The sequence below is a fragment of the Mus musculus genome, chromosome X (genome assembly GCF_000001635.26).
Source record: "Mus musculus strain C57BL/6J chromosome X, GRCm38.p6 C57BL/6J".
NCBI lineage: Eukaryota > Metazoa > Chordata > Mammalia > Rodentia > Muridae > Mus > Mus musculus.
Window position 1 is genome coordinate 142,820,659 of NC_000086.7, and position 23,815 is coordinate 142,844,473.

The window sequence follows — 23,815 nt, forward strand, 5'->3', positions numbered from 1 at the left end:
CTTGGGCTCTCTGCTTTGCCCATCTCAGAGGCTAGTTTCCTGTGGACAGGCCGTGCAATCTGGGAGCACTTCAAAGGAATATGGCCCGCATCAAATTCCTTCTTCCGTTGCAGGGTTGTAACGATGCAGTACGTGCATCGTCGTGTAGAGCGTTTTCAATAGTGCCTGGTGCATAGGCAGTGGTGGGTTAGTTGTTCGGTATTATGGGGATGGCTTCTGCTTGCCAGTGTACAAAGGCCCTGCCTACTCACCCAATACAGTTGAGTGTCCATGGTTTCTTCCGCTCCCACCGTTAGCATGGGATGCCTTGGGAATTACCGACTGTAGTTCTGTAAGGAGACGGATGAAAAGTCCCTTCTGTCCACTAGGCCAAACTTAAGGGCTGGTGCCAGAGGCTAAGGTCAAAAGAGTCCAAGCTGGGCTGAACAGAAGGGAGGTCTGGAGAGAGCAGAGGAACAAGTAGGTATTGTGAGTGTGTGTGTGTGTGTGTGTACGTGTGTGTGTGTGTGTGTGTACGTGTGTGTGTGTGTGTGTGTGTGTGTGTGCATTAAGGGCAACAAGGGAGTTGGTAGTTTATAAGGAGGTCTAGGAGCCCATACACTATAAGGATGAGGACATGAAAGCTGAACCCTTTGGAGGTTGTGGTCAGATTTTCCTCTCGGAGGTGGAGCCCGTAAGTGTGATGACAGATGGCAGGCTGTGAGAAACAAGGTCCAGCAGACCTGTGGAGGGTCAAGATGCCACAAAGTGAGGGCTCTGGAAGAGGCACCCACGCGGATGTTGAAATCCCCCCCCTGAATGCTGTTAGGAAAGAAGACAGTGTCAAAAGGAGGGCTGCTATCTAGGGTGAAGTTCATGGTGACCCTGAGGAGAGCAGTGGTGACGTGCGACCTGCAAGAGTGGGATCTTGAAAGGCACAGACACCCTGTTGCCCCTGCCAAGCACTAGGTGTCTGCTCTGTTAACTATGTCTGTGACTTGGTTGCCACTGGCCAACACAGTCTGCTGCCTGTTACATCAAAACAGCTGCAGACCCCTCCATATACTGCCAGTGCTCATCAGCGCTTTGAAATTAGGGTGATTTGTCAGATTTGCTGATAAACCTTACAGCATGCATGCATTTATAAAGAAACATACCTAGGTTACAAAACAATAGAGATAATTTGATAATTTCTTTTAACTTTGATACCTTTTATAATTCTTCGTTCTTTACTCTATGTTTTTCAAACATAAATGTAGAAAATAAGAGGTGTCTTTTTCTAAATATCCCCCTGGTTGCTGGCCCCTCTTTGCCTGGTCTCCAGGCTGCAGGAAATCTCTCTTGTGTACACTAGAGGGCGCTCTAGCTTCAGAATTATCAGACAGGGTCTTTCTGTTCTTTTCAGGTGTTAACAATTCAGCAGCCCTTGGGTCCATTTCTGGAGACTGGGGTTTAAGAACCCTGGTGTCCTGTGATCTGGAAAAGCTACTTCCCCATTGGCTTCCAGTTTCCAGTTTCGTTATCAACCTGAGAATTGAGGCACAGCCCCTCTGCTGGGTGGTTTCAGGACCCAATAGAACCAAAGCTCTTTGTTTGCCTTGACATTGACCCTAAGGTCCTTCACCTCAGTGGCCCATCCTGGCTGGCAAAGGTTAAGGTTCTGGGAAAGGTCTTAGCATTAGGATTGAGTTGGCGGTGAATTGGAGTGGGGAGCCAAATGGAGGGATGTAAATTGTGACCAAGGGCTGAGACTTACACAGTAGAGCAGATAGGAGAGTCTCCGAAGGCCATTGGCTTTTCCCTACTAAGAAGGATGCCACTGGGGTTTTGTGGGAAAAGCTTAAGTCACGGGTTTTCTGCCATAGTTTTATCACCTTGCAGGTTCCCACCTGGCTAAATTATTTGTTCCTTTACTGGTGATTTTCTCCACTAGAGCTTCAGGCTCCAGGGTTCTCCCTACGTCAGTGGACCTCCAGTCTTGTCACAAACCCCACATTTTACATCACCCTAAGGTGCTTGTTACTTAAGTAGGAATTGTGGGATCCACCCCTACCTCCAGGGTTTGAGTCCCAGGAAGCAGGTCCTAAGAACCTGCCTGCATTTCGTACAGCTTCCTCCGGGACAGTGTAGCTCGGATATCAGCAGCATCACCTGAACCAGGGAACCTGCTAACAATGCGGGTCCTCCGATTCCAGATTGGAGGCCACTTCTCAGACCGACTGAATTCAAAACTGTAGGCTGGTGTCCAGAAAACTGTGTTGTAATCAGCCATGCAAGGAGTCCTGTGCTGTGGAAGATTGAATCTCCACCCTCAGAATGGCTGAGACAGAATGAACATTAAGCCTCAAATGATCCAGGAGTTGGCCTCCCCTTGCTCACAGCTCACTCACCAGGGACTCAGTTTGTGCGCAGTGCCTAACAGGGCTTTATAGTGGTGTGTTAGGTTTAAGTAGCACTTCGTTCGGTTCAGCGTCTCTGAGACAGAGATCGAAAGTCAGTCAGGGGCTCCTGAGTCTTCACAGCCCCAACTTCCATTTAGCCGGTAATGAAAACCTGCCAGTTTTACCTCCCGATCCCTTCTGATCCGTCTGTACTAGACTCTCTGAGTTCAGATTAGATCACCCCTGCTCCAGCTCTTGTTGTAGCTTCCTCCACGGTCTCCCTACTTCTGCCTTCCCTTTCAGTTTACAAACTTGCTGATCAAAGGGTACTCTGAGCCTCAGAAGTCAGAGGGAGCTGTCGAGAAATGCAGAGGCTCTGACCTACTCTCCCCAGACCACCCGAATCACTCAGCCTCCATTTTAATTCAGTCCCAGCATGATCTGTGATTCTCCAGACCATATATAAAGTAGGATGCTGTATTGTTGAACTGGCCCCCACCCCTACTCTGTCTCTATCCCACAAGTCTAATGAAGAGGTAGACTATATGAAGTACTTCAGTTCGGCACGCTGGCTTGCACATGCCATTCTTTCAACAGATATTTTTGAAATCCCCACTTGCTGTCTGGCCGTGTAGTAGCTGCCGAGACCGAAACACAAAGAGCAAACCCAGTCAGTATCCTCGCTTTCATGGACAGCACATCCATGTGGGAGGAGATGGACAGGAAAGAAATAGAGAAATGCTACATAGGGTACTTAAATGTTAAGTGTGATGCAAGAGGCGATCTTACAAAGGAAAAGTATGTGATGCTGCCGCCTGGGCACGGAGGGCTGCTCTTTTGAATGCAATGGCCTCATTTAAAGGAAAGGTTTCACTGACAATGTGACATTTGAGCAAAGGCTAACTGGCAAAAAAAGCAAGCCCTTTGATCTCTATGGGAACGATATGGCAAGCTGGGGATATAACAAGTGTAATGGCCATGAGGCAGAAGTGTTTTCAGATTATTCCAGCAACTAGGTATAAAGCACTGTGGTGCCAGAGGAAGGAGGGGAAACTAGTCGGACATGAGGTTAAAGATGATAACCGCACCAAAACTAGCTAAGATAGGTGGTTGAGAGGTCGTTGGAGGAGGGGAAGGCCAATGAGTCTAATGTAAAGTTTTAAAGGGTTGCTTGCTTGCTTTCCATAATAAATTAGGGGGCAGATGATGGTGGCTCAAACCGGGATGCAGTACAGATAGGAAACAGGTGTTGGGTTCTGAGTCTGTGTTAAAGGGCCAGCCAACCGTTTGTGGATAGAATCAAGTATAGGATGAGAAAGAAAAAGAAGAAAGGGTCAAGAGTGAGTTTAACCTTTTTGACCTGCTTAATGAAATGAATGGCCATTTACTAAAATAACCATAAAGGCTTTGGGGCTTGTGTATTGCTTTGCTGTTGTTGTTGTTGTGGTGGTGGTGGTGGTGGTGGTGGTGGTTTGGTGTGTTTGTGTGTGTGTGTGGGAGGGTATTGTTTCAGTTAAGTAATGTTAGGTAATACCATCCCTAAGACTTAGTGACTTCGAATTTGTTCTTGCAATGTGGGAGCCCATTGGCCTGTTGTTTATGGACTGATCATCTAAGATCATTTGTAGATTGAAGCTGTGCCCCACAATGTGATGCTGTGTCAGATTTGGGTCTTTGTGATGTAGTTAGGGTTAGATGAAGCAAGAAGATATTCTTTCATAATGGAATTTATGCCCCTGTTAGAGAGCAGACCTTGAACTGGCACCCCTGCCCTCTTGTCTGTCATGTGAGGGAGACATAGCAAGAAGGTGGTATCTATAAGAAAGCAACCACCTAATACTTTGACTGTGGACTTCTTAGCCTTCCAAAATAGAAAATAAAAAAATGAAAATAATTTTTGTTGTTTAAGATGTCTGATCTGTGATGTTTGTTAAAACAGCTTGAAATGACCAAGACATTCTTCTGGACCCAGCTGGGACCCTGAAATGGTTGGTCCTCTCTGTTCACCCAGCTGTTACTGGCATGTGGACCTCTGAGTAGTATTTCAAAGAGGGCAATCCCCAGGACCCAAGTACACATCAAACCTCCTATTGAATTTTCCCTGTTGAGGTAGTCCCCTTGGCTAAAACCTGATATAAGTGGGTTTCACAGAGAGCAAGAAGAGACAAATTTGGGATAAGGAAAATAGAGCAGAGTATTTAATAAAAATATGTGAGTTAAGTATATAATTTCAGGTGTTCATATTCACACTAAAAATACAAAGACAAACAGGTGGAACTAATATTAGAAATATACCTTATTATATATAGTTTATCCAAAAAACTACCATTCAGAATAACCAATATAAAATTATGGCTGGGCTATTTTAGTAGATATACTTTGTACCAAGAGCACAGCTCAATTCAAACTAGCTATATTAGCTATATTAGGAGCTCTGGGTGACACGTGACTAGGAGCAACCACTTTGGCCAGGCCAGATATAGCCAATGCTATATTTGTTGTAAAGATATTCTATCTTTGTTTTAATGGAGAGACAAGCAGTTACTGGGAGCTCTCAGGAGCTGTCAAGTGCTTGTTTTCAAATGAGAGCAATCTCTACATTTAGTTTGTTTTCATGGTCACCAGACTTATCCAGTAGGAAAGAGGAAGCAAGTGTTGTAAGAGAAAGAATTGTGGAGTGGTAGGTAGATGGAATAGTATCAGGGTCCCAAAAGGAAAGTCTGGCCTTGACTGAGACCCTCTCTTCATGATTCTTCTGGGTTGCAGAGATGAAGGCAGAGCAAAACTGGCAAGTGTTAATGTGTGGGTGTTTATTAAATGTGCTTGTGAGGGCTCAGGGTGTTTTGTGTAATTCTCTTTTTCTAGGCGAAGCAGGAAGTACCCAGGTCATTGTTTGACAGTGAAGCCAGGAGGAAAGTATTAGAGGTTCGAGAAGAGAGGAGAGGATATTAAATTGTGACCTCAGAAAGCGAGAGAGTGAATGGGCAGGGGAATATAGTGTGATTGCCTGGCAACATGAAAGATGCACTTCAGGTCTGTGATGACAAATTGGGCATGAGGGTAGTCAGTGCCGCTGTTTTTCTCCAGCCATGCTAAGCTAGGTAGGGACAGGCAAGGGAAGACAGAGGGTGAATTTAACCAGGGCAGAGGATTTGTTTTTTTCTAGCCATAGTGAGAGGAGACAAAGGTGTCAAGGAAGATAATCAGAATAGCAGGACATGGGATTTAAGAAAGGAAAGAAGGGCTGGAATCCTAGCACTTTGGGAGGCAAAGGCAGGCAGATCTCTGTACGTTCGAAGTCAGCCTGGTCTACAAAGAGAATTCCAGGACAGCCAGTGCTGTTATACAGAGAAACTCTCTTAAATATAAGAGAGAGGGAGAGGGCGAGGGAGGAAGGGAGAATGTTGATTCTTTTGGTGTCAAAGACCAGGTGGAGTCATGGTTCGAAGAAGTGATCGGGAAGGGAAGACAGTGATGGCTAAAGGGGAAATGTTTGTCTTTGAGCTCAGAGAGAGGATGTAGCTGTTCCTACTCACAGGGTCTCAGGCTTGCCCGTGAAAGTGAATGACTGAAGTGTGGTCATGGAGACAAGACCATGGAATTGAGTGGATCCCGGAGGATTCTTCCAGGGACCCGGAGCAGTGAGCAAGAATTAGGAAGGCAAAGGTTTGACAGAGTGGCACCAAGCCAGGTAGCAACATTTTCAGAGCGAAAGGGCCACTGTTCATCATCTGTAGTTGATGGCGGAAGGCAGAAGTACTGGGTATCACACTGGCAGCGGTTAGGGGTTAGCAGTCTGGAAAGAGCAATGAAAAGCAAGCAAATGAGCACCGCTCTATCGAGCATGGCCCCATGGGGTTAGGGAAAGGAGACCTTAGAGGGCTGCTGAGGCAGCAGGTGACTCTAGAGGGACAGGTTCATTGGGTAAAAACAAAAGTTCCCAAGTCAGGTGTGGTGCACACCTATAATCCCAGCCCTTGGGAGGCTGAGACCAGGGGATTTTCTGCCAGAAAGATCAGCCTTGCCTTACAAGATCCTGTCTCAGAAACAGAAGAAACCAAACCAAACCATAAAAGGGGCTGCTCAGGGCATCCAGAGACAAGACCAAGAGGGCAAGGGCTTTGGCTCATTGTTTCTATGTGGCTTTATAGCCTGACACCTTTTCCCAGAATTTACTGCCTTGTTTTGTCACTTTGCTCCTCCAAAGCTCCTTCCCTGAAACTGTCATAGCCAAGAGCACCAGTGGCATGCACGTTTCTGAACTTCGTGGAATATTTGTCTTGACTTTGCTGTCCCTCCCCCCTGCCCCCGCCCAGAGAAGGATATCCTCACTGGAATTGTGTGTGGTTATAAAAGTGCTTTGTGTCTGCGCTGTCTAATATGGCAGTCACTAGGCAAGTGTGACCAGTGAGCACTTGAAATGTGGCTTATATGAATGAGGAGACAGGTCTTTGATTGAATGCATTTAAATGTATGCTGCTCTCTATGTCTAGTGGCCAGGACTAAATGAGAGTGTGTTTAACATTGCTGCTCGCTCACTCTTTCTTCTTTCTTTCTTCCTTCCTTCCTTCCTTCCTTCCTTCCTTCCTTTCTTTCTTTCTTTCTTTCTTTCTTTCTTTCTTTCTTTCTTTCTTTCTTCCTTCCTTCCTTCCTTCCTTCCTTCCTTCCTTTCTTTTCTCTCTCTCCCCTCTATCTTTCTTTTCTTCTCTCTCTCTCTCTCTCTCTCTCTCTAATCTATGAGTGCTCTGCTGCATATACATCCACCTGCCTGAAGAGGGCATCCTATCCCCCTATGGTCGTGAGACACCATGTGGTTGCTGGGAATTGAATTCATGACCTGGAAGAGGAGCCAGTTTTCTTAACCACTGAGCCATCCCACCAGCCCCACTGGTCCTTCTTTAATTGTGTTCTCTGAACTTCTAGAACACTTCTCTTCTAACTCTATGGCTGCTTCTGTAGTTTGGTCATCAAGCTCACCTTATGGGTCTTTTTTTTTCCTAGCCACTGGAAATATTGCTGTTTTCCAGACCCGTGTTAACTATGTTTTGTGGACTCTTCTTTATGACTTTTAGCTACATACCAAACTGTATTCTCAAACCGTTTTTCTTTTCCTAGCTCTAGACCTTGGCCTAGCTCTAACCCTATGGAGGCAACTGCTGGGATAGCTTACAGCATTCAGTGCCATACCCTAACCCAAGCTCCTTTCTTCCCTAAACCTGTCAATTCCTGAAGTCATAGACCAGGAAGTTTCTGTAGATGGTCTTCCTTTATGCCCTGGCCAAGGGCCAAGCCATCTGTGTGTCCCCCCCGCCCCCCGACGCTCCCAGCCGTATCTGAGTCTGTCTTCAGTTCTGTTTCCCTCTGGTCCACTGTCTCCACTGTTGCCAGAGGCACCCAGCTGGCTGAAACATAGACCTGACCTTTTCATCTCTTAATGATCGTTCAGTGGCCTCTCATTGTATAGAGGATAAAGGCCAAGTTCTCTGGCCGGGATAACAAGGCTCTTCCTTTATGAGGTCCTGTTTTCTTGTCTCTCTAGCTACTGAGGTATGACACATGAGACCTCTTACATTCTTGTGCTCCCCTGGAACAAGGAACTGCACGTAATTGCCCACAGATCGCATGCCTCGGACATCTGTATACCTTTTCTCAGGCTCTGCCTTCGGCCTAGAATGTTCCTTCTGTCAAGTCCTACCCCAGGTGCTTCCTGTTGTTTAAATCTCCTGATCTCTGACCCTGTCCAGTTTGCTTCCCTTCCTCGGGGTACCCAGTCCTGACCATGATCCCTTCACCATGTCAGGCTCCTCCACGTGTCAGTTGCCATTTGTCAACTGCCGCAGATTGTCAAGGACAGGAGCTAGCCCAGATTGTTTCTCTACTTTTTGCCATTGAGTCCAATGTGCATCATAGATATTGCCTGAGTCGGTAGCCAGAGTAAGTCAGTGAGATGAAGGAAGCAGCAAGATGGGATAATAGCAGGCTACCCAACCCAGCGTTTGAGTACTTGGTGGTGTCCTCTGTGAGAGTGGAGGAGGAGGGAAAGATCCTTTGGGGGGCCCTCTGGGGGGTCTTCGCTACTGCTGGAGCAATTGCCTAGGTTCCCAGTACTCTACGGCTTCCTTCTGGCAGAAATGAATTTTACAGAAACTCTTATTTTGTTTTTTCCCCTACCTTTACTCATGATGTGCTTCTAGCCTCCTGGGACAGAAGATGCTAGCAGAAAAATGTCACACACTTTCTTAGAGATGGAAAAAAAAAAAAGAGGTTTATGATGTGTTGAATTTTCCCAAAAGTGATTTGGTTTCTGCTTTCCTTTTGACAAAAACTGGTTTTTCACTAGGATTATCCCAAGGGCCACATCCAGGTATCCCGCAAAGAGAATTATGTGGGTTTGTGTACAGTTTGCATATATCCCTATGGGCAGGGTTATCAGGGCTTTTTTTTTTTTTTTTTTTTTTTTACTGTTTTTCTTTTTTGAGGAAGTGGAATATTGGATTATATTTGCCACAGGCAGTCTCCTTTCACAGAGGAGGTGTCCATTTCCCCAGAATACCCTCATCTTCCTGTCTGTGATCCTCGGGATGATAGTAGGTCCATGCTAGGCCAGCTGCTGGATCTGTTTTCTATAATGACTTATTCCCTGTCTCAGCCCTTAGAAGTGGATGTTTGCTTCTTGTTCCTACACAGGAACACAACTTTGAAGGAAGTCTGATTTGCTCAGGGTCATTCCTGTGGGGAACATGAGGCTGTCTGACCTCTCCCCCGCCCCAACCTCCAGGCCTTTGTTTTTTAAGATACTACATTGTATTTTCTTTCATGTCCTTACTGTTTGATGTTCTGCCTTTTATATTTGTTGTTATTCGCCCAGGACTGGTTTGGTTTCTTCATGCATGGACAATCTGATTGCCACTTGAATGGCAGGGGACGTTTACACAACATGGAGGCAATGTAGTTTATTTAACCTATCTCCGTAGTTGGCTTATTTCCTGTTTCTCAACATTATAGAGAAAACAAGTGGCCATATCTTTTGTGCAGATAAGGGTGCTTTGTGGGTTGGGTTTTATAGGAATTCAAAGATAGTCTTCAGGGTACTACTAACATTGAACCAACGTTCTATTTTACGTTTCCTTGGCAACTCTGTGCCACCGCTTGGCCGAGTAGTGAGCATTGCTCGGGTGTCCACTCTGCATCCAGGGATGAGGTGAAGGGGAGCATTAGGGAAAGCTCCTCCCCCTGGCAACAGTCAGTCTGGTTGGCACAGATGATGCAGGTTAGAAGCGAGAGCGCCAGCATGGGGCTCTGTGAAGGGTCAGTGAGAACACTGAGAAACATGTCCCCGATAAGATCCCAATGTTCCTTTCCCACCACAACACTGGGAGAAGCACAGGGAAGGAACCGCCATCCTCTTTCCCAAGGTCTATGGCTCCTGACCTTGCTCCTGGCCAAGGACACACACACACACACACACACACACACACACACACACACACAAGTTCATTCCTGCACTGCCATTTTGGTATCTGAGGCATGCCACTGGTGGGCAGAAGTCAAAGGGAATGAAAAGACAGCTGAGAAAGTGATGGATGGAGGCTTTGCAGTGGAATGTCTGAAAGCCTGGGCCCCTGTCAGCCTTGCAGGTCTCTTCATCCTCCGTGTGTCCTCAGAAACTGGGGCGACAGCATGGTGTCCAGGTCACACCCCCTTATCAGACAGACCAGTGTTCACACTCCCAGTATACTGCTCAGTGCATTGTTACCAACCAAGTGCTGTGTTGGCTGTTGTTGGAAAGACATAGAAGGTCCTTGGCTTTGTGGAACATTGGGTCCCAAAGGCGTGTCCAACCCATGGGCCAAATGTGGCCAACGATAGCTATAAATATGTCCTGATACAAAATCACAGAGCGCAGCTCCTTCAGCCTGTCCACAATGAACTTTCCGGGATCCCCCTGGCTTTTGTCACTTATTTCCTTCGCCCTCTTCCCCTTTCTTGCTTACGCTCCTTGGTTTCTTGCTTTTGGTCTTCTTACTCTCTCACTGTGCACATGTGTTTCCATGAGTTCATTTTCTTCTATGTGCTGATGTCACCCACCCTTGTATATTCAACTCATCGTCTTCATGGAGTTTGTGGCTCGTGTCATAAAAATAACTAGCAGCTCTTAAATCCCTGGTACCGTACCACACCTTTATTACGTCATCTGACTAACAGCACTGTGAATGAGGTGGTGCCTTTTCCATTATACAGACGAATAAAACAGAGTTGAAGAGATACTGAGATTTGCCTAAAGCTCTGAAATCCATAAGTGCTAGAACCAGGATTTGACTACCTCCACGTTCTAGGCTCCAGGTGCCCCCAGTGTCACCCATCATGTTCTGGGTGGTCACTACAGGAATGTCCCCATGTGGCTATTTCGCAGACTCGGGTTTTCAACATATATAAATAAGATGGACTTCATCATTCCCTTGTCCTTGCTCCTCTCTACTGTTGCCTCTCCTTTGCATAGTAATAAATGACATTCCCCAGTCCAGTGATGGACAAGCAATTAGCATACCCCTGAGTTGCTGCCATCCTCCTTCTCCCTCAGCTTCACCCTCCTCTCTTCATTTTCTACCTTGATGCTTTTGACCTCCAGAAAGCACCGTGTTCTCTAGGTTCCTGGAGCAGGCAGGCCACTTGCCAGCACCCAGCCTTCCGTCTCTCTGCCTCAGACTCCCTGCAGCTTTCTGTGGCTCTGTCAGAGTACAGAGATGACTTCCCAGGGTCTGAAATCCATCTGGAATACATGGCTTTGTTTAGGAGAAGTCATTCAGTAATTGAGAAATGGCCCAAGCACTGGATAAAACCATTTGTAAGGGCTCTAGACTTAAGGATGGTAGGAAGAGGACACTGATGTGCACTGAGCCATCCTGTTATACCATACCTTGGGGACACGGCTAATCAGTGGTAGAGTCAAAATTTGAACCCAAATTCATTTGACTTCAACATCAACATTTTCAGCTACCCTGTCAGACTATTTAGAAATACAAGGAAATAAATATAGACAAGAAGACAGTTGCCAATACAGGTATAGAGAACTAATTCAAACATTAATTTTAAAAATGAATCCTGGGGCACGGAGAAAATGGCCCAGGAATTAGTGAGGATTCTACTCTGGTGGCTGAGTGCTAGGGACGCTTTCGTCCTTTGCTTCTATCTTCTTTCCAGTTTTGAAAAATTCTAAATCACATCTCATAATCATGAATTACTTTTAGACTAAAACAGAAACCCCTCTAATGGTACAACATCAGCTGGCAGAAACAGGTTGGGGGGGGGCTCTCATGGTTCCTGGCTAAGCACCAGGACCCTTGGGAGATGCTGTTGTTGATAAGTGAGAGACACCAAGCCTGCTGCAGCTGTGGCTGTGACCTCAGCACCTGCACCCCTTGTGAAAAGAGGAGAAGTGGGTCACTATTCCTCTCGGCTCACCATCTCCCCTCTTCCTCCAGGTGCTTACACCCCAGAGCCCCTCTGCAATTTCCAGTGGGCTCTTCTCTCGACTGGCCTCATGTTCTTTTACCACTTCAGCTTCCTGCAGATCCTCGGCCTGGTAAGTTTGCTGAGACTCCCCCTCCTCTCCCCTTTGTCTGGAGTTCTTCATAAATCTTGATTAATCCTGGTTGGTGCTGTTGTATCATTTTGTTTTGAAAAATACACGGTGCTAAAGGCCAGGACATCAGATTGTTGTGTCTGGGATGCTGATTTATGATGCAAAGCCTTGGCCTCTCCAAAGACGCTTCCGAATCTTGCAATAATGGCCATTCCTTCACTTCTGGGAAGGCAAGCATATCCTGCACCCATGGCTACTTGGGTCTGAAGCAATGACCTGTAACTGGCAAGTGCTTTGCTGTGGACCTCCTGGGCCTGTAGGACCCTTACTTGATTGCCCTGGGCTTTGTGATGGCCTCTGATATGTTGGGTCCATTCTGGGTGTGCTTCCAGGTCCTCGGGGAGACCATTCAGCTGTATGGCCAGTGGATGTGAGGTGTTGGGAGCCCCCAGAGCATTCTGTAGTATGAGAACTGCCTGGAATATGGAAAATAGCTGGCCTCAATGGCCAGAGTCCAATAGCGTCGATGTTGCATGGGTATCTAATCAGTGTCAAAAGTGAGGACGGAAAGTTTATTGCTGGGGGGAGGGGAGGGAAGGGAGTTTTCCACGTCACTGTAACATGATCCAAAAGCCCAGCTTCCATGAGAGATGGTGGGGGCTTGTCTTTAATGTGAGCAAGCTCTTAAGAGCTCTGGAAGGCAGGTGTTACGGCTGTCCTTGGGGCAGAGATGCCATATTTGGTTTTGTGCGGTTGGCATTAATGTAGCGTTAGTCATGTGGAGCCTTGTGCGACCTTGCATGATAAGGGGCCTGGAACTGGATGTCCCCAGTGCCTCTGTTGAAGCCTTCACTTTTTTCTTCCTTGCTCCTTTTGGTTTGCCGGAGGTAGCCTGGGTTCTTTGCCAGTAGTGTGAATGCTGCCTGTGCTTGTGGGAAGACTCAGCATGTTTCTGCCCTGCACACCCATTGCTCCTTCCCTCTCGCTGCTCCCCCACTGATAATGCTGGATTCCAGGAGTGTCTGCGTGCTCACGTCATACATGCTGTGTTCTGCTACACCTCCCACCAGGAAAGCTCTACTCACCCACTCCTCCCATTAACCCTTGTCCATTTTCTCATGAGTCCATTCAAGCGCCACTTCCCTCGCAGCATCTTCTGTGTGCCCCTCAGACCTCCTCGTGGCATGTCAAGCTTAGGGGCCACCGTCTAGTTTGAGGTCGGATGCAGTCAGCTGATTGCCCTTGCTACTTGGAGACAGGAAACCATGCAGTTAATGGATTTAAAAAAAAAATCCCATAATATCTCTCCAGGAGCTAGGCACACACAATGAACACTTAGGAGTGACAATGGACTCCAGGCCCAACTGGAAAGCAAGACTGAGCACAGCTAAATAGCTTTCATCCAGGACAGCGACCCGTCACCCACTCAGAAAGCCTAGGGCAAAGAAGCCCCTTTATGAACAGGCGGGGATTGGTCAATCCCTCCTTGTCTAGTCACCCCTAGGGAGAGATGGCTGAACTGGCAGTAGCCAGAGGCAGCCTCGGGATGGCGAACGCTCACTCTACCTCCCTTGTCCCTGCAGGTCACCGAAGTGAATTTGAACAACATGCTGTGTCCGGCCATCTCAGACCCATTCTACGGCCCCTGGTATCGCATCTGGGCCTCGGGACACCAGACTCTCATGACCATGACCCACGGGAAGCTGGTCATCCTGTTCTCATACATGGCTGGGCCCTTGTGTAAATATCTGCTGGATTTGCTCCGGCTTCCAGCCAAGAAAATAGACTAAAGGTGCTTGGGGTTTTGTTTTTGTTTTAGTTCTGTTTGTTTTTTTGTTTTGTTTTTGTTTTTGTTTTTGTTTTGTTTTGTTTCTTCCTGAGGAAGCAAATCCAGACTTGACTCAGAATACTCAGCTCTTGATGAAATCACTGGAGAGGGCAGATAGAGTGCTTGGTTTATTTCCTTTCCCCTCCTCTCTGGCCCTTTCCTCCACTACTCTTCCTTCCCCAGCTCCTCCCCTCGGATGACTCTTGGTACCCAGGGAAGGTGCTGGGGGCTGGAGCTTACTCCTTTTCCTTCCCTGGGTTCTGGGTCCCTTGTGTGGCCCACCCCGTCTGCGTGGCCTTACCCAGGGAAATGGTAGTCAGCGGCCCCTTCCATACGGCTTGTCGGTGCTTTTGACAACAGCCAGTTGAGGAAGGGGAGGACAACGAGCAGTAGTTCTTCCAGCATCCCAGCAATGAAGTAGTGTTGGGTTCATTTCTCCACTGCCAGGGACCTCCAGGCTCATGCTGGGATCCCCTTTCATCTCCAGCATAGCCCCCCACCAGAAGGGGACCAAGGCCTTGCTTCTATACCAGCCGCAAGCCCAGAGCCAAGGGACTTCCCAGTTCACAGCCAAAATAGATTCTTTCAGTGACTGGTGTCCCATGACTGAAAGCAGGGAGTCACCCAGCCACTCCTTCTAAGGGAGCTGCCTGGGGCGGATGATGATAGCAGTGTGCAGCCAACGGACAAGATTCTGTACAGGGGTGTTAGGGATCTGTTGCCACAGTGAATCTCAAGGGAAGATGATAAAGGCGTACATAGTACCAGGCTGGACGACCCCCCACCACAGAAAACCAACCAACCTTCCCTATGAAAGCTGAGATTAGATCCACATCTAAAATGAGCATAGAAATTAAGAACTCAACTAAGTCAAGTGGCAACTTGAGAAAGCCACAATATGAATCACACTCTGCATCACATGGATAATAGGCAGTGTTCTAGTCTCAGCTGACCCGGAACCATCCTCATTGTCTGTGTATGTGCCTGTCTGTTTTTCTGTCTGAGGCAGCTTCATGGAAGAACGAGCTGGGCTTGGGGCTTGGGTGCTGTTTGGCTGTTTGTCTTTTGGCTGTTTGAAATGGGGGAACCGTCACATTTCTCAAAGGTACTCTCGAGCCATTCCTGGCACTTAGGAGGTGTGTCTATGGTTCCTGGAGGGCGTTTTCTGAGGGTTAGATTTCTCTTGTGTAGCTCGACTCTGCTGAAGTCGACATCACTGGTTTTGAGGCTTGATAGTGTCCAAAACCCATATGTAGGTTGAAAGGGAACTCTCAGTGGACCTGAGGCCCATAGGTTCAAGTGTTCTGAAGGGAGGCGCTTTGGTTGGAAGGTACTTGGTTATATGTGGACCACAAAGGGGACCAGTGTCTGTCTATCTGCTGACTCCTTGTCAACATCTAGTAGGAAGAGATTTGCTTGGGAATAGAAATGTTTGTACCATGAGCACCCCAACGTCTCGTGCCAGATGCAGTATTCAATGTGAGTTTGTGGGTATTAGGCCTCAGCTGAACTTCAGCAGCTCAGTGGCCATGTTTCTAGACAATGGACTTTCAGGGAAAGTATCTGCAGGAAAGCACACGGGAACTCAGAGGAGCCATTGTGGGACGGGCTGCCTGGCCATGAGGTGATCAAGTCTGAGGTACTGAAAGCAGGGAAGAACTCTAGGCTTGCTGCCCTTGAGCTCCTGTCCTGGCATCTTCGCCTTCTGCTGTCTGTGAGGGCTATGCTGAGCTTCCCTCTCTGACTCTTCAGGTACTGACTCGCCCTGCCCACTCATAGAAGTTGGTGGATGAATAGCATGCAGGGAAGCCTCCTTGGCCTGGGGCTTCTCTGTAAGGAGGCATCATAGGAGGGGAGTCCATGAGGCCCGAAACATGGAGCTGCTACCTGCAGCGGTGGAGGGCCTCAGCAGAGGGGACCAACTCCAGAATGTCATCGAGGTGGGAGTGCCACACATACTCCTTTCCCATCTGAGGCTTCATGGTCCAGGTCGCCGGTAATCTTGGGTTTCCCTGCATTGGCCTGCCTTTGCTTTGGTGCCAGCTCGGTAGGTATTTTCTGGTGCTCAGAGGAAGAGTGGAAATCCAAAGCCAGGATACCTGGCATGGCCAAGCCAGAGTCAAACATACGTGTCAGGAAAGAGGAAGTGAAGGGGACACGCAGGGGTCGAGGTTGGCTAAGGAAGCTGAATGAAACAGATTGTGGCTCCTTCAACAGACTCCATAGGGAGGCTCAGCCTGGGTGTGAGATGTTGGGGAGCAGGGGACCTGTGAGATGTTGGGGAGCAGGGGACCTCTTCACTGTCTATATATCGTGGTCCAAACCTACATGGCAAGAGGTAACCTGCCTAGGCTCTTAGCACTTTGCTGTGGGAGTTGTCCCTAGGTCTGTCCAGAGCCTACCCTCTACTGCCTGTGGTACAGGGATGGAGAAGACAGTATGCCTTGACTTGGCAGCTCCTCCTCGGGCCTGTCGTTCCCTACCAGCATGTGTGAGCTCTGGGCCTGGGCAAGAGTGCTCAGAGAGGTGCCTATCAGGAAGGAACAAAGTCTCTTCAAGCCCTAATTGTCCGTGGTCAGGGGGCTGCGCCAATAAGTACAGTTGGCTAAGCCAGTGTCTCTGCTTAGAGGTCCTTCCTGCCCCCAGTATTTGGTTTTGTGTATATAAGACTTGGCCCAGCATCTTCTCAGAAGCCTTGCAGCATGGTCTTCTGTCATCCTGTGACATGCTGTGGGATTGGAGAGCCACCTCCTCCTCCTCTTTAAGTCTGTCTTCTGTCTTTCTGTGGACTTCTTTGTACCTGTGGGGGTGGTCTATGGGGTCTATGTGCACTTTAATCTATGGTGCCTCTGGTAGGGGTTTGCTATATGTGATCATATGGGTGATTCAGTGTTTCATGATGTAATTACAAGTTTCTCATGGATAGCTCAGTGTCAACAGTGGAACTGGGGCTGGGTAATGTCCTGAGCTGGGTGTTTAGGAGATGGCACCGGGCCCCTTTTAACTCTCTGCCAAATAGACTTCCCTGGGAATTCTGGCACCTGTCCTCTTTGGGACAAGGGTTTCTTAATGGTTTCTACTGTAAGGGAGGCCAGAAGCAGGGGGCGGGGGAGGACAAGACATCGCTTCTGGTTTTTTGTGAGCCAGGAACAGGTTTCTCTGGCAACTTGGGAAGTCCCCAGACTAGGAAGGAGCATCCTGTCTCCTCCTGGTCCAGCTGTCCCTGAGGTAAAAGTCCATTAGAGGAGTCAGTCTTCCTCTGGTATATGCAGTGTGCTCACTGTGTGCAGGAAGACCAAGTGGCTTGCTGTTGCCCTCGTCTGTGACACTTTTGTACACTGATTTGCCACTCATGGCACTGAGCAGACATCCATCCCTACTCAGTGAAAAACCAGTCAAAAGCAAAAGTCCTTTGAAGCAGAAGTTGATGCTTTGGAAAACTCTTGACTTATTTTGGTGTCAACATTATGTTAGATTTGAAAGCATTCTTCGTGTATTTGATGTAATTGTAGCGAAGAGAGCAGGATTGAATGGTGTTCAGTTATTTCTTCTGGGACATGGAAAGCCTGTCCCCCATCCTTCTTCTGAAGCCGAGTCTGCTGTGTACTGTTACCCTCGAGGGAGCGCAGGGCTCTTCTGAGAGCCGGTCTCTGAACTGCTGCTTCTGGGACATGCTTCCCCACCTCCTCCAGTCTACCTCCCCTCTTGGGGTGTTTTTGTAATGTGCTTTCTCTGTTTTGTAAAATCCCTTTGATTGTAATGAAGTGGGTTCTGCAGCCACCTTTTGGAAATAAATGGTCCTTAAATTGTGTACTTAGCATTTTGAATCTTAGCCTCAGGTGTTTCTGCTGTTGAAGATTCCTGAATGAAAAGAAACCCTCCCCATGGGACTTATTGTTACAATGTTTTCTTCATTTACTGTTATTAAAAGATTTATGAGAATTCAGGAGTCCTGGCCTTGCTTCTCAGAACTCTCTCAAGAAGGCTTTGCAGAGTAGACAAAGAGATCATTTGTTGGCTTTGTGTATCATAAAGTAGTCAACTCCCACCCAAGACAGGGCAGCTGGGCTCTCAACACAGCTTGGTCCTGATGGACAGAACGGTGGCTTGGCCTTGACTTCCTGCACACTGCCTACTTCCACCAAGGATCCTGGGGACCATCAGGCCATTTGCTCGAATGGGGAGCTTTTCTGTCAGGGACGTGGGCTCTCTATGCTAGGCTAGATGGCTCAGTGGGTAAAGTGTTTGTTGGACAAGCAAGAGCCCCTGAGTTTGAATCACCAGTACACAGTCCAGTACAAATTTAAACCCCTCCCTTGTCGATGGAGACAGCTTCCAGAGCCTTGCTGGCCAGTCAGTGTGACCATATGGGTCTAATGAGAGACCCTGTTCAAAAATTATAGTAACAAGAGGAGATATAGGAAGATATAGATAGATTATTCATCTCTGATCTCTGAACACAAATGTATACACACACACATACACAAACACACACTCACACACACCCATGTACCCAAGAAAGAATGCAACTTTGAAACATGTTGACTCTTGGCCCACAGCCCTCATTTGTCCTTCAAGTCAGCTGTGTCCCTGCTGGGTCAGCCTGTCCTTGAAGAATGAACAAGATAATAGTGTCCTTTGGGAACAGCCAACTGTGCTTTTCAAAGGTCCTCTGCCTGTTGCGCTGATGCTGCCACTTCTAGAAGGCAGGCAAAGTCACAGTCAGTGCCCATGCATCCCCTCCTTCCCTCTCCCACCCCCGCACAGACACCCCCCCCCATCAGCCAGACACTGGCTATGAAGCATGGATCTTACTGTCCTAGCCTAGAAATAACCGGCTTGGTTATTTCTCTATTTGCTGCTCAGGTTCTCACTCTGCAAAGCACTAGCTATAACTCTGTCATAGGCCCCCATGTGTTATGCCTCTCCATGCTTTCCTGAACTACTCCCCCTCCCCCACCCCCTGCCCTGGGAGTTGACTGGCAATGGTTCCTGCATACAGAAAGAAACCGAGTCAAGTGAGGCTCAGGAATAAGCAAAAATCTAGACACTGTTAGCTACTCCTCCCGGGCACCATTGCCCTTTTGGTGTGCTAGATTGCCGGGGAGACCTTGGCTTAGGGACCCAGCTCTCAGAGAAAAGGAAGGAGAGGTCTGGGGAGATGACTCAGTGGATAAGAGCTTGCTGTAAAGGCGCGACCTGAGTTCCCATGTCTAGCATCTTGGCTAGATGGCCCTGTAAGCCCAGCACTGGGAGGAATGAGACAAGAAGACTGTTGGTGTTCGCCATCCTGCCAGCCTAGCTGAGCAAAGGGTGAGTTCCAGGTTCAGCAGACATGACAAAGCCTCATTCAAAGACAGTCGGACTGGTCCCTCCCAGGCAGGGTTGTGCACATTGTTGAGCCAGTCCCTCTGAGATAGCTAAGTTCCTGGGCTAAGGGGCTTCTAAGCCTTCCAGAAAGGTAGTAGGAGCTACTTCTCAGTAGACACCTTCCACAGCAGACTCCCTAACCTTGATCCTGGGATTCCTTGTGTATCAGATAGCTAGGATTCCCAGCATCTTACAAGGTACATCTCAGTAATAAAGATGGACACTGCCCATCCTGCCAGCTTCTAAGGACAATAGCATGAACCATCGGGCTACTCTATTGTTCAGCTCCATCCCAGCCCCACCTCTGTACCAGCCACCAGCTTTCCCTGCCAACTTCGCTCCTTTACCTCATTTTTCTCAGGGGCTTTCAGAGGTGGTACTACCCTGCCTCTGCTCTGTATCGAGTTTCTTCTTCCCTAAGAGGCAAGAACATAACTTCTTCCCTCTTTCATTTCTCACAAACATCTGTGCCCTCCAGCATTATGGCTCATGGGGAGCTCAGGCCTTCCTATACATTCTTGGCCAAACCTTATGTTCAGCGTGCCAGAGTGGACAGGTTCACAAATGCTATGTAGTTATGGTTTGAGTGGGCATTGGTAGGGGCCTGAGGGTTGGGAATCAAGAACATCAATGCTGAGGTCTGACTCAAGCCCGTAACTCCAAAGCAAACTTTTCTGTTGTTGTTCTTACTTTAAGCTTCTAGGGCCTGAGTCATCTCTTTGACCTGGCAGACCATACCAGTGCTTTTATGAAACCTTTTAAGACATCTAAAAGGCACCAAGAATAACAGCTAAATCCAACTTAAGGGAGTGAACATTACCAGTGCAATTGTAGCTCTTCCTCCAGACAGTTAGAAATCATTCTCCCACACCTCATAGATTCTGAGGAAGTACCTTAGAGGGCCCTTTCTGGGGATGAGGGATAGGGGGCAGAGTAGTTGGCCTCTCCCGTTCGTCATATAGCTCGTCCTCAGAGTAGCTATTAGCAGCTCCTGAAGTTTTCTGCACTCACCCGCTGTGCCCTTATGTGCTCTGTGTTGTGGAAGTCTGTGGGAGCATGGTGTGTGTGTCGAAGAGGTGGTCTCTTCGTTTTCGAATGGCTTTTTCTCTATTTTGTCATGTCTTAATAGCCCTGTAATGCTGGATGTACCTATGATCGATGACATGCAACCCCTTTCTCTTTCAGTGGTGTAAAATAAGAGACATCTTAAAACTTACTAAAGCACTTTAGCGCCACTTTAAATACGGTGATTGTTTCCTCTTTCCGCCTCCTTCACAGAAGTTGCCTTCCTGCTACAGAAAGCCCGTATGTGGAAAAACTGTAAACACACTTTTCGTACGTAACATCATTGTAACACTTTGTCCTAGCTTGATGTCATAGCCCAAGCCTGATATCCCAGCACTTGGGAATCCTCACCCTTGGGATGCTGAGGCAGGAGGATTGTAAGTTGGGAGGACAGCCTAGGCTACATAGCAAGACCCCCCATGTCAATGAAAAAACACATAAACCCAACACTGTCTTATTTCTCTACCAGCATCCACAAGGCCAGACAAGCTTTCTGCTTGTCTGAGGGGTTCACTCTGGTGACCTGTCTCTCATGACAGGTGGTTTATGGGATACAACAGCGAGGAGACCAAGTGTGCCTGCCTCAGGAAGACAGCTGTGCCAAATGATGGGGTGGGGGGCAGCCAGACCAGACCAGGCCAGCGCCAAAGGCTTCGTTTGTTTGTTTTTTATTTTTATTTATTTATTTATTTATTTATTTATTTTTTGCTTTTTTTAGGTTTTATTTCCCAACCACAACCTCAAAAAGAGAGCTCAGTCTGGTTCCCTGAGGAATGTTAAGGTTAGTCAATGCCAGACATGAGGTGAGCTGGCAGCAGTGGGAACACAAGGGAGGGCAGCTTAGTCTGTCCAGAACCTGCTAGGTTGACGTAAGTGGTTGTCCTGCCCACACACAGGAAGGCAATGATTTCCTGGCTTTTCAAGGTGGAGGAAGGCCCAGCGGCCCTTTCAAGGAAAAGCAATGGTTTGACCTGAGGCAGCTTGAACCCTGGGTATTTCCAATAGCTGTTGGCAACGGCTAACAGCCTTCTCTCAGTCCTGGCTGCCTTGCAAGTTAAGCTTGGCCCATTATAACCATCAGGTCATGCTCTTCCAGAAGGAGAAGGGCGTGTCTGTGGCCAACCTGGGATACTTGGAGTCAAGAAACAGCTTTTGGACATTTTCCCCCTAGAGGGTTTAGCAAGATCTGATCATCCTGGATTAGAGCTGCCCTCACATAACTGGGTTAAAGTGTTGGCCTACTTAGGCCCCTCCTGCTGTGGCCTCCTTCAAAGCTGATGAGGCCGATTAGGGGGCTATTTCTGAGCACTAGTCATGTACCCACAAGCCCAGGAGCAATCGTCCCCTGACTAGAAAGACAGTAACCATGGCTGAGACAGGGTTGGCCTTGCCGGTGGGAAATCACTGCTTTCAGACACACCTTGAGTCCTTGGAAAAGAGAGTAGCTATATGTCAGGTCTGTGCATTTTGATCTTAGTAAACCAGACCAACCTATCAGTTTTCGGATACAGACCTACAAAACCAGACTAACCAATTCATTTTCAGGAATGGAGTTTAGTCCTACATCTTTCACTATCGCCATTTGTCAAGAGAGGTGGTGGGTCATCAACAGAAGGTCCTCAGTGACAGTCACTAGTCTCCACTCAGTAGAGTCTCTGCATTTAAGGAAGGTTGTTGTTTTACCCTATCTGAGCCTCAGTTTGGTCATCTACAAGGAATAACAACAGTTCCCACTTCAGAGTGTCCTCTAGTATGTAAAACACCCGGTGCACTGTCTCGCAGCATATTTTAAGAACTGCTTCCATCAGCGCTAAGCATCACCACTACCATCGCCACCACCATAACTGCCATCATCCTCACCATCATCTTCATCAAGATCAAGAGTGAATGCTATAAATCTCAATCGCTGGAGCTCAAGCAGCTTGATTTGAACCCTGGCCATGTATAAGGGACAGCTTGTTTGAATGTCACTCTTACTTTGTAAAATGGAAAATGTGATTTTTAGTTTACAAGAAGCATTTGATCGGTGTTGGCTTATCATTGTTAAAAGGGAATGATCATGAAGAGTTGTGCTAAATATTTATGGCTGTGGGTATGACTATGCCAAGCGAGGGATACTTTGTGTAGTGAAATCATTTCATATGATGATTTGATGGTGGATACACATCCCAATACACTTGTCAAACCTAAAGGATACGCAAAACCAACAGTATGCCCTAATGTAAACTATTCGCTTTGGCTAATAAGTATGTGACAATGTAGTTCCATCAGTTGTTGCAAATGGTCCATCATTCTGGCATGGGATGCTGATAGTGAGGGAGACTGTGAAGGGGTAAGGGGAGCTTTCTTCTCAAATGTGCAGTGAAATCAAAGCTATTCTAAACAATAAAATATGTTTTAAAGGAAAAATCAGGAAGGAATGATTAGCTAGATATTAAACATATTCCCATGATAATCACTAAGAAAATAACTAAACAAATAGGGAAAAAATGAAATGAGGAAGGAATCAAAGGAATATATTGCAACAAAAAACATGAAACACAAAATAAGGGAGTAACAGGAAAATAGAGAAACAAACAAAAACCCATATAAAGATGGATAGAAAAAAAATGTACAATGGCACACTGCATACAAAGAATAATAAAAAAAATGGGTCTATAATGGAAAAAATAAGGAAATCCATCTAAATTTGGAAGTTGGGGAAAGGTAGGGACTGGGAATATGGTTTGGTCAGTAAAGCACTTATCACTCAAGCAGGGGGCAATGAGTACAGACCTGGGGATCTGTGTAAAAATGCCAGGCACAGGGGCACATGTTTCCAATCTCAGCACTGGGGAAGCGGAGACAGGAGATCCCTGGAGCTCACTGGTCAGCTAGTTTAATTTGTGATCTCCAGGCCAATGAGAGACCCTGTATCAAAGGTCAATGGCATTTCTGAGGATGACACCTGTTGTCCTCTGACATGCACTCACATGAAAGTAAGCGCATACACACATACAAAGGACAACATCATTAATAGATAAATGAAATGCAATGTAATATATACTCTCAATTGCCAGAGTCAATAAATAAATTCAGCAAGATTGCAGGATATATAAAGCAACACAGCCATATCAGCCATGCTTCTGTATGCCTGTAAGGAACAATTTGGAGATGAAGAAAATCCTATTTATGATTGCACGTAAAGAAATGTTAAGAAAAAACAGGAGTAAATGTAATCAAGGAGGTAAATGATTTGTACATAGTAAACAACGAGCTATTACTCAAATGGGTACATAAGTATAATTAGAACACTGGAAAAATAGTAAGATGACGATGGTCTTCAAAGCTAGCTACTGTCCCTCTCAAAAGTTTCCACGGCTTGTTTCTCTTCCAAATAGACTTGTCAATCCTCAGCTTTATATATAGATTCTCAGAGTCTTGAATGAAAAAAAATATTGAAAAAGAGAAAAATATCTTGTTTCAAAATGTCAACCAATGGAAAACAATCAAAATAATCCAGAAATAATTCTAAACCTTTATCATCAATTGAATTTCAGCAAGGAGGCCCAGACCAGTCAGTGGGAGAAAATGGCATTGGGCCAGCCATGTAACCAAGTGTAAAACAAT

General features: G+C 47.0%; 1 protein-coding gene across 14 annotated transcripts in view; it reads left to right on the plus strand.

Annotated features, from left to right (window-relative positions):
* Positions 1-22,836, plus strand: part of Tmem164 (transmembrane protein 164) — a 163,148-nt gene extending 140,312 nt beyond the window's left edge. For 7 of the 14 annotated variants that reach the window (XM_006528784.3, XM_030251291.1, XM_006528781.2 and 4 more), the window contains 2 exons: positions 11,843-11,943; positions 13,527-17,714. In XM_006528784.3, the coding sequence (XP_006528847.1) occupies positions 11,843-11,943; positions 13,527-13,733 (308 nt within the window). In that variant the 3' untranslated portion in view covers positions 13,734-17,714. Of the gene's footprint in view, positions 1-11,842; positions 11,944-13,526; positions 17,715-20,924; positions 20,988-21,751 lie in introns of those variants that run through there. The other 7 variants (NM_001358725.1, NM_177592.4, NM_001358727.1 and 4 more) reach the window with 3 other exon arrangements.
* Positions 22,837-23,815: the final 979 nt, after the last annotated feature.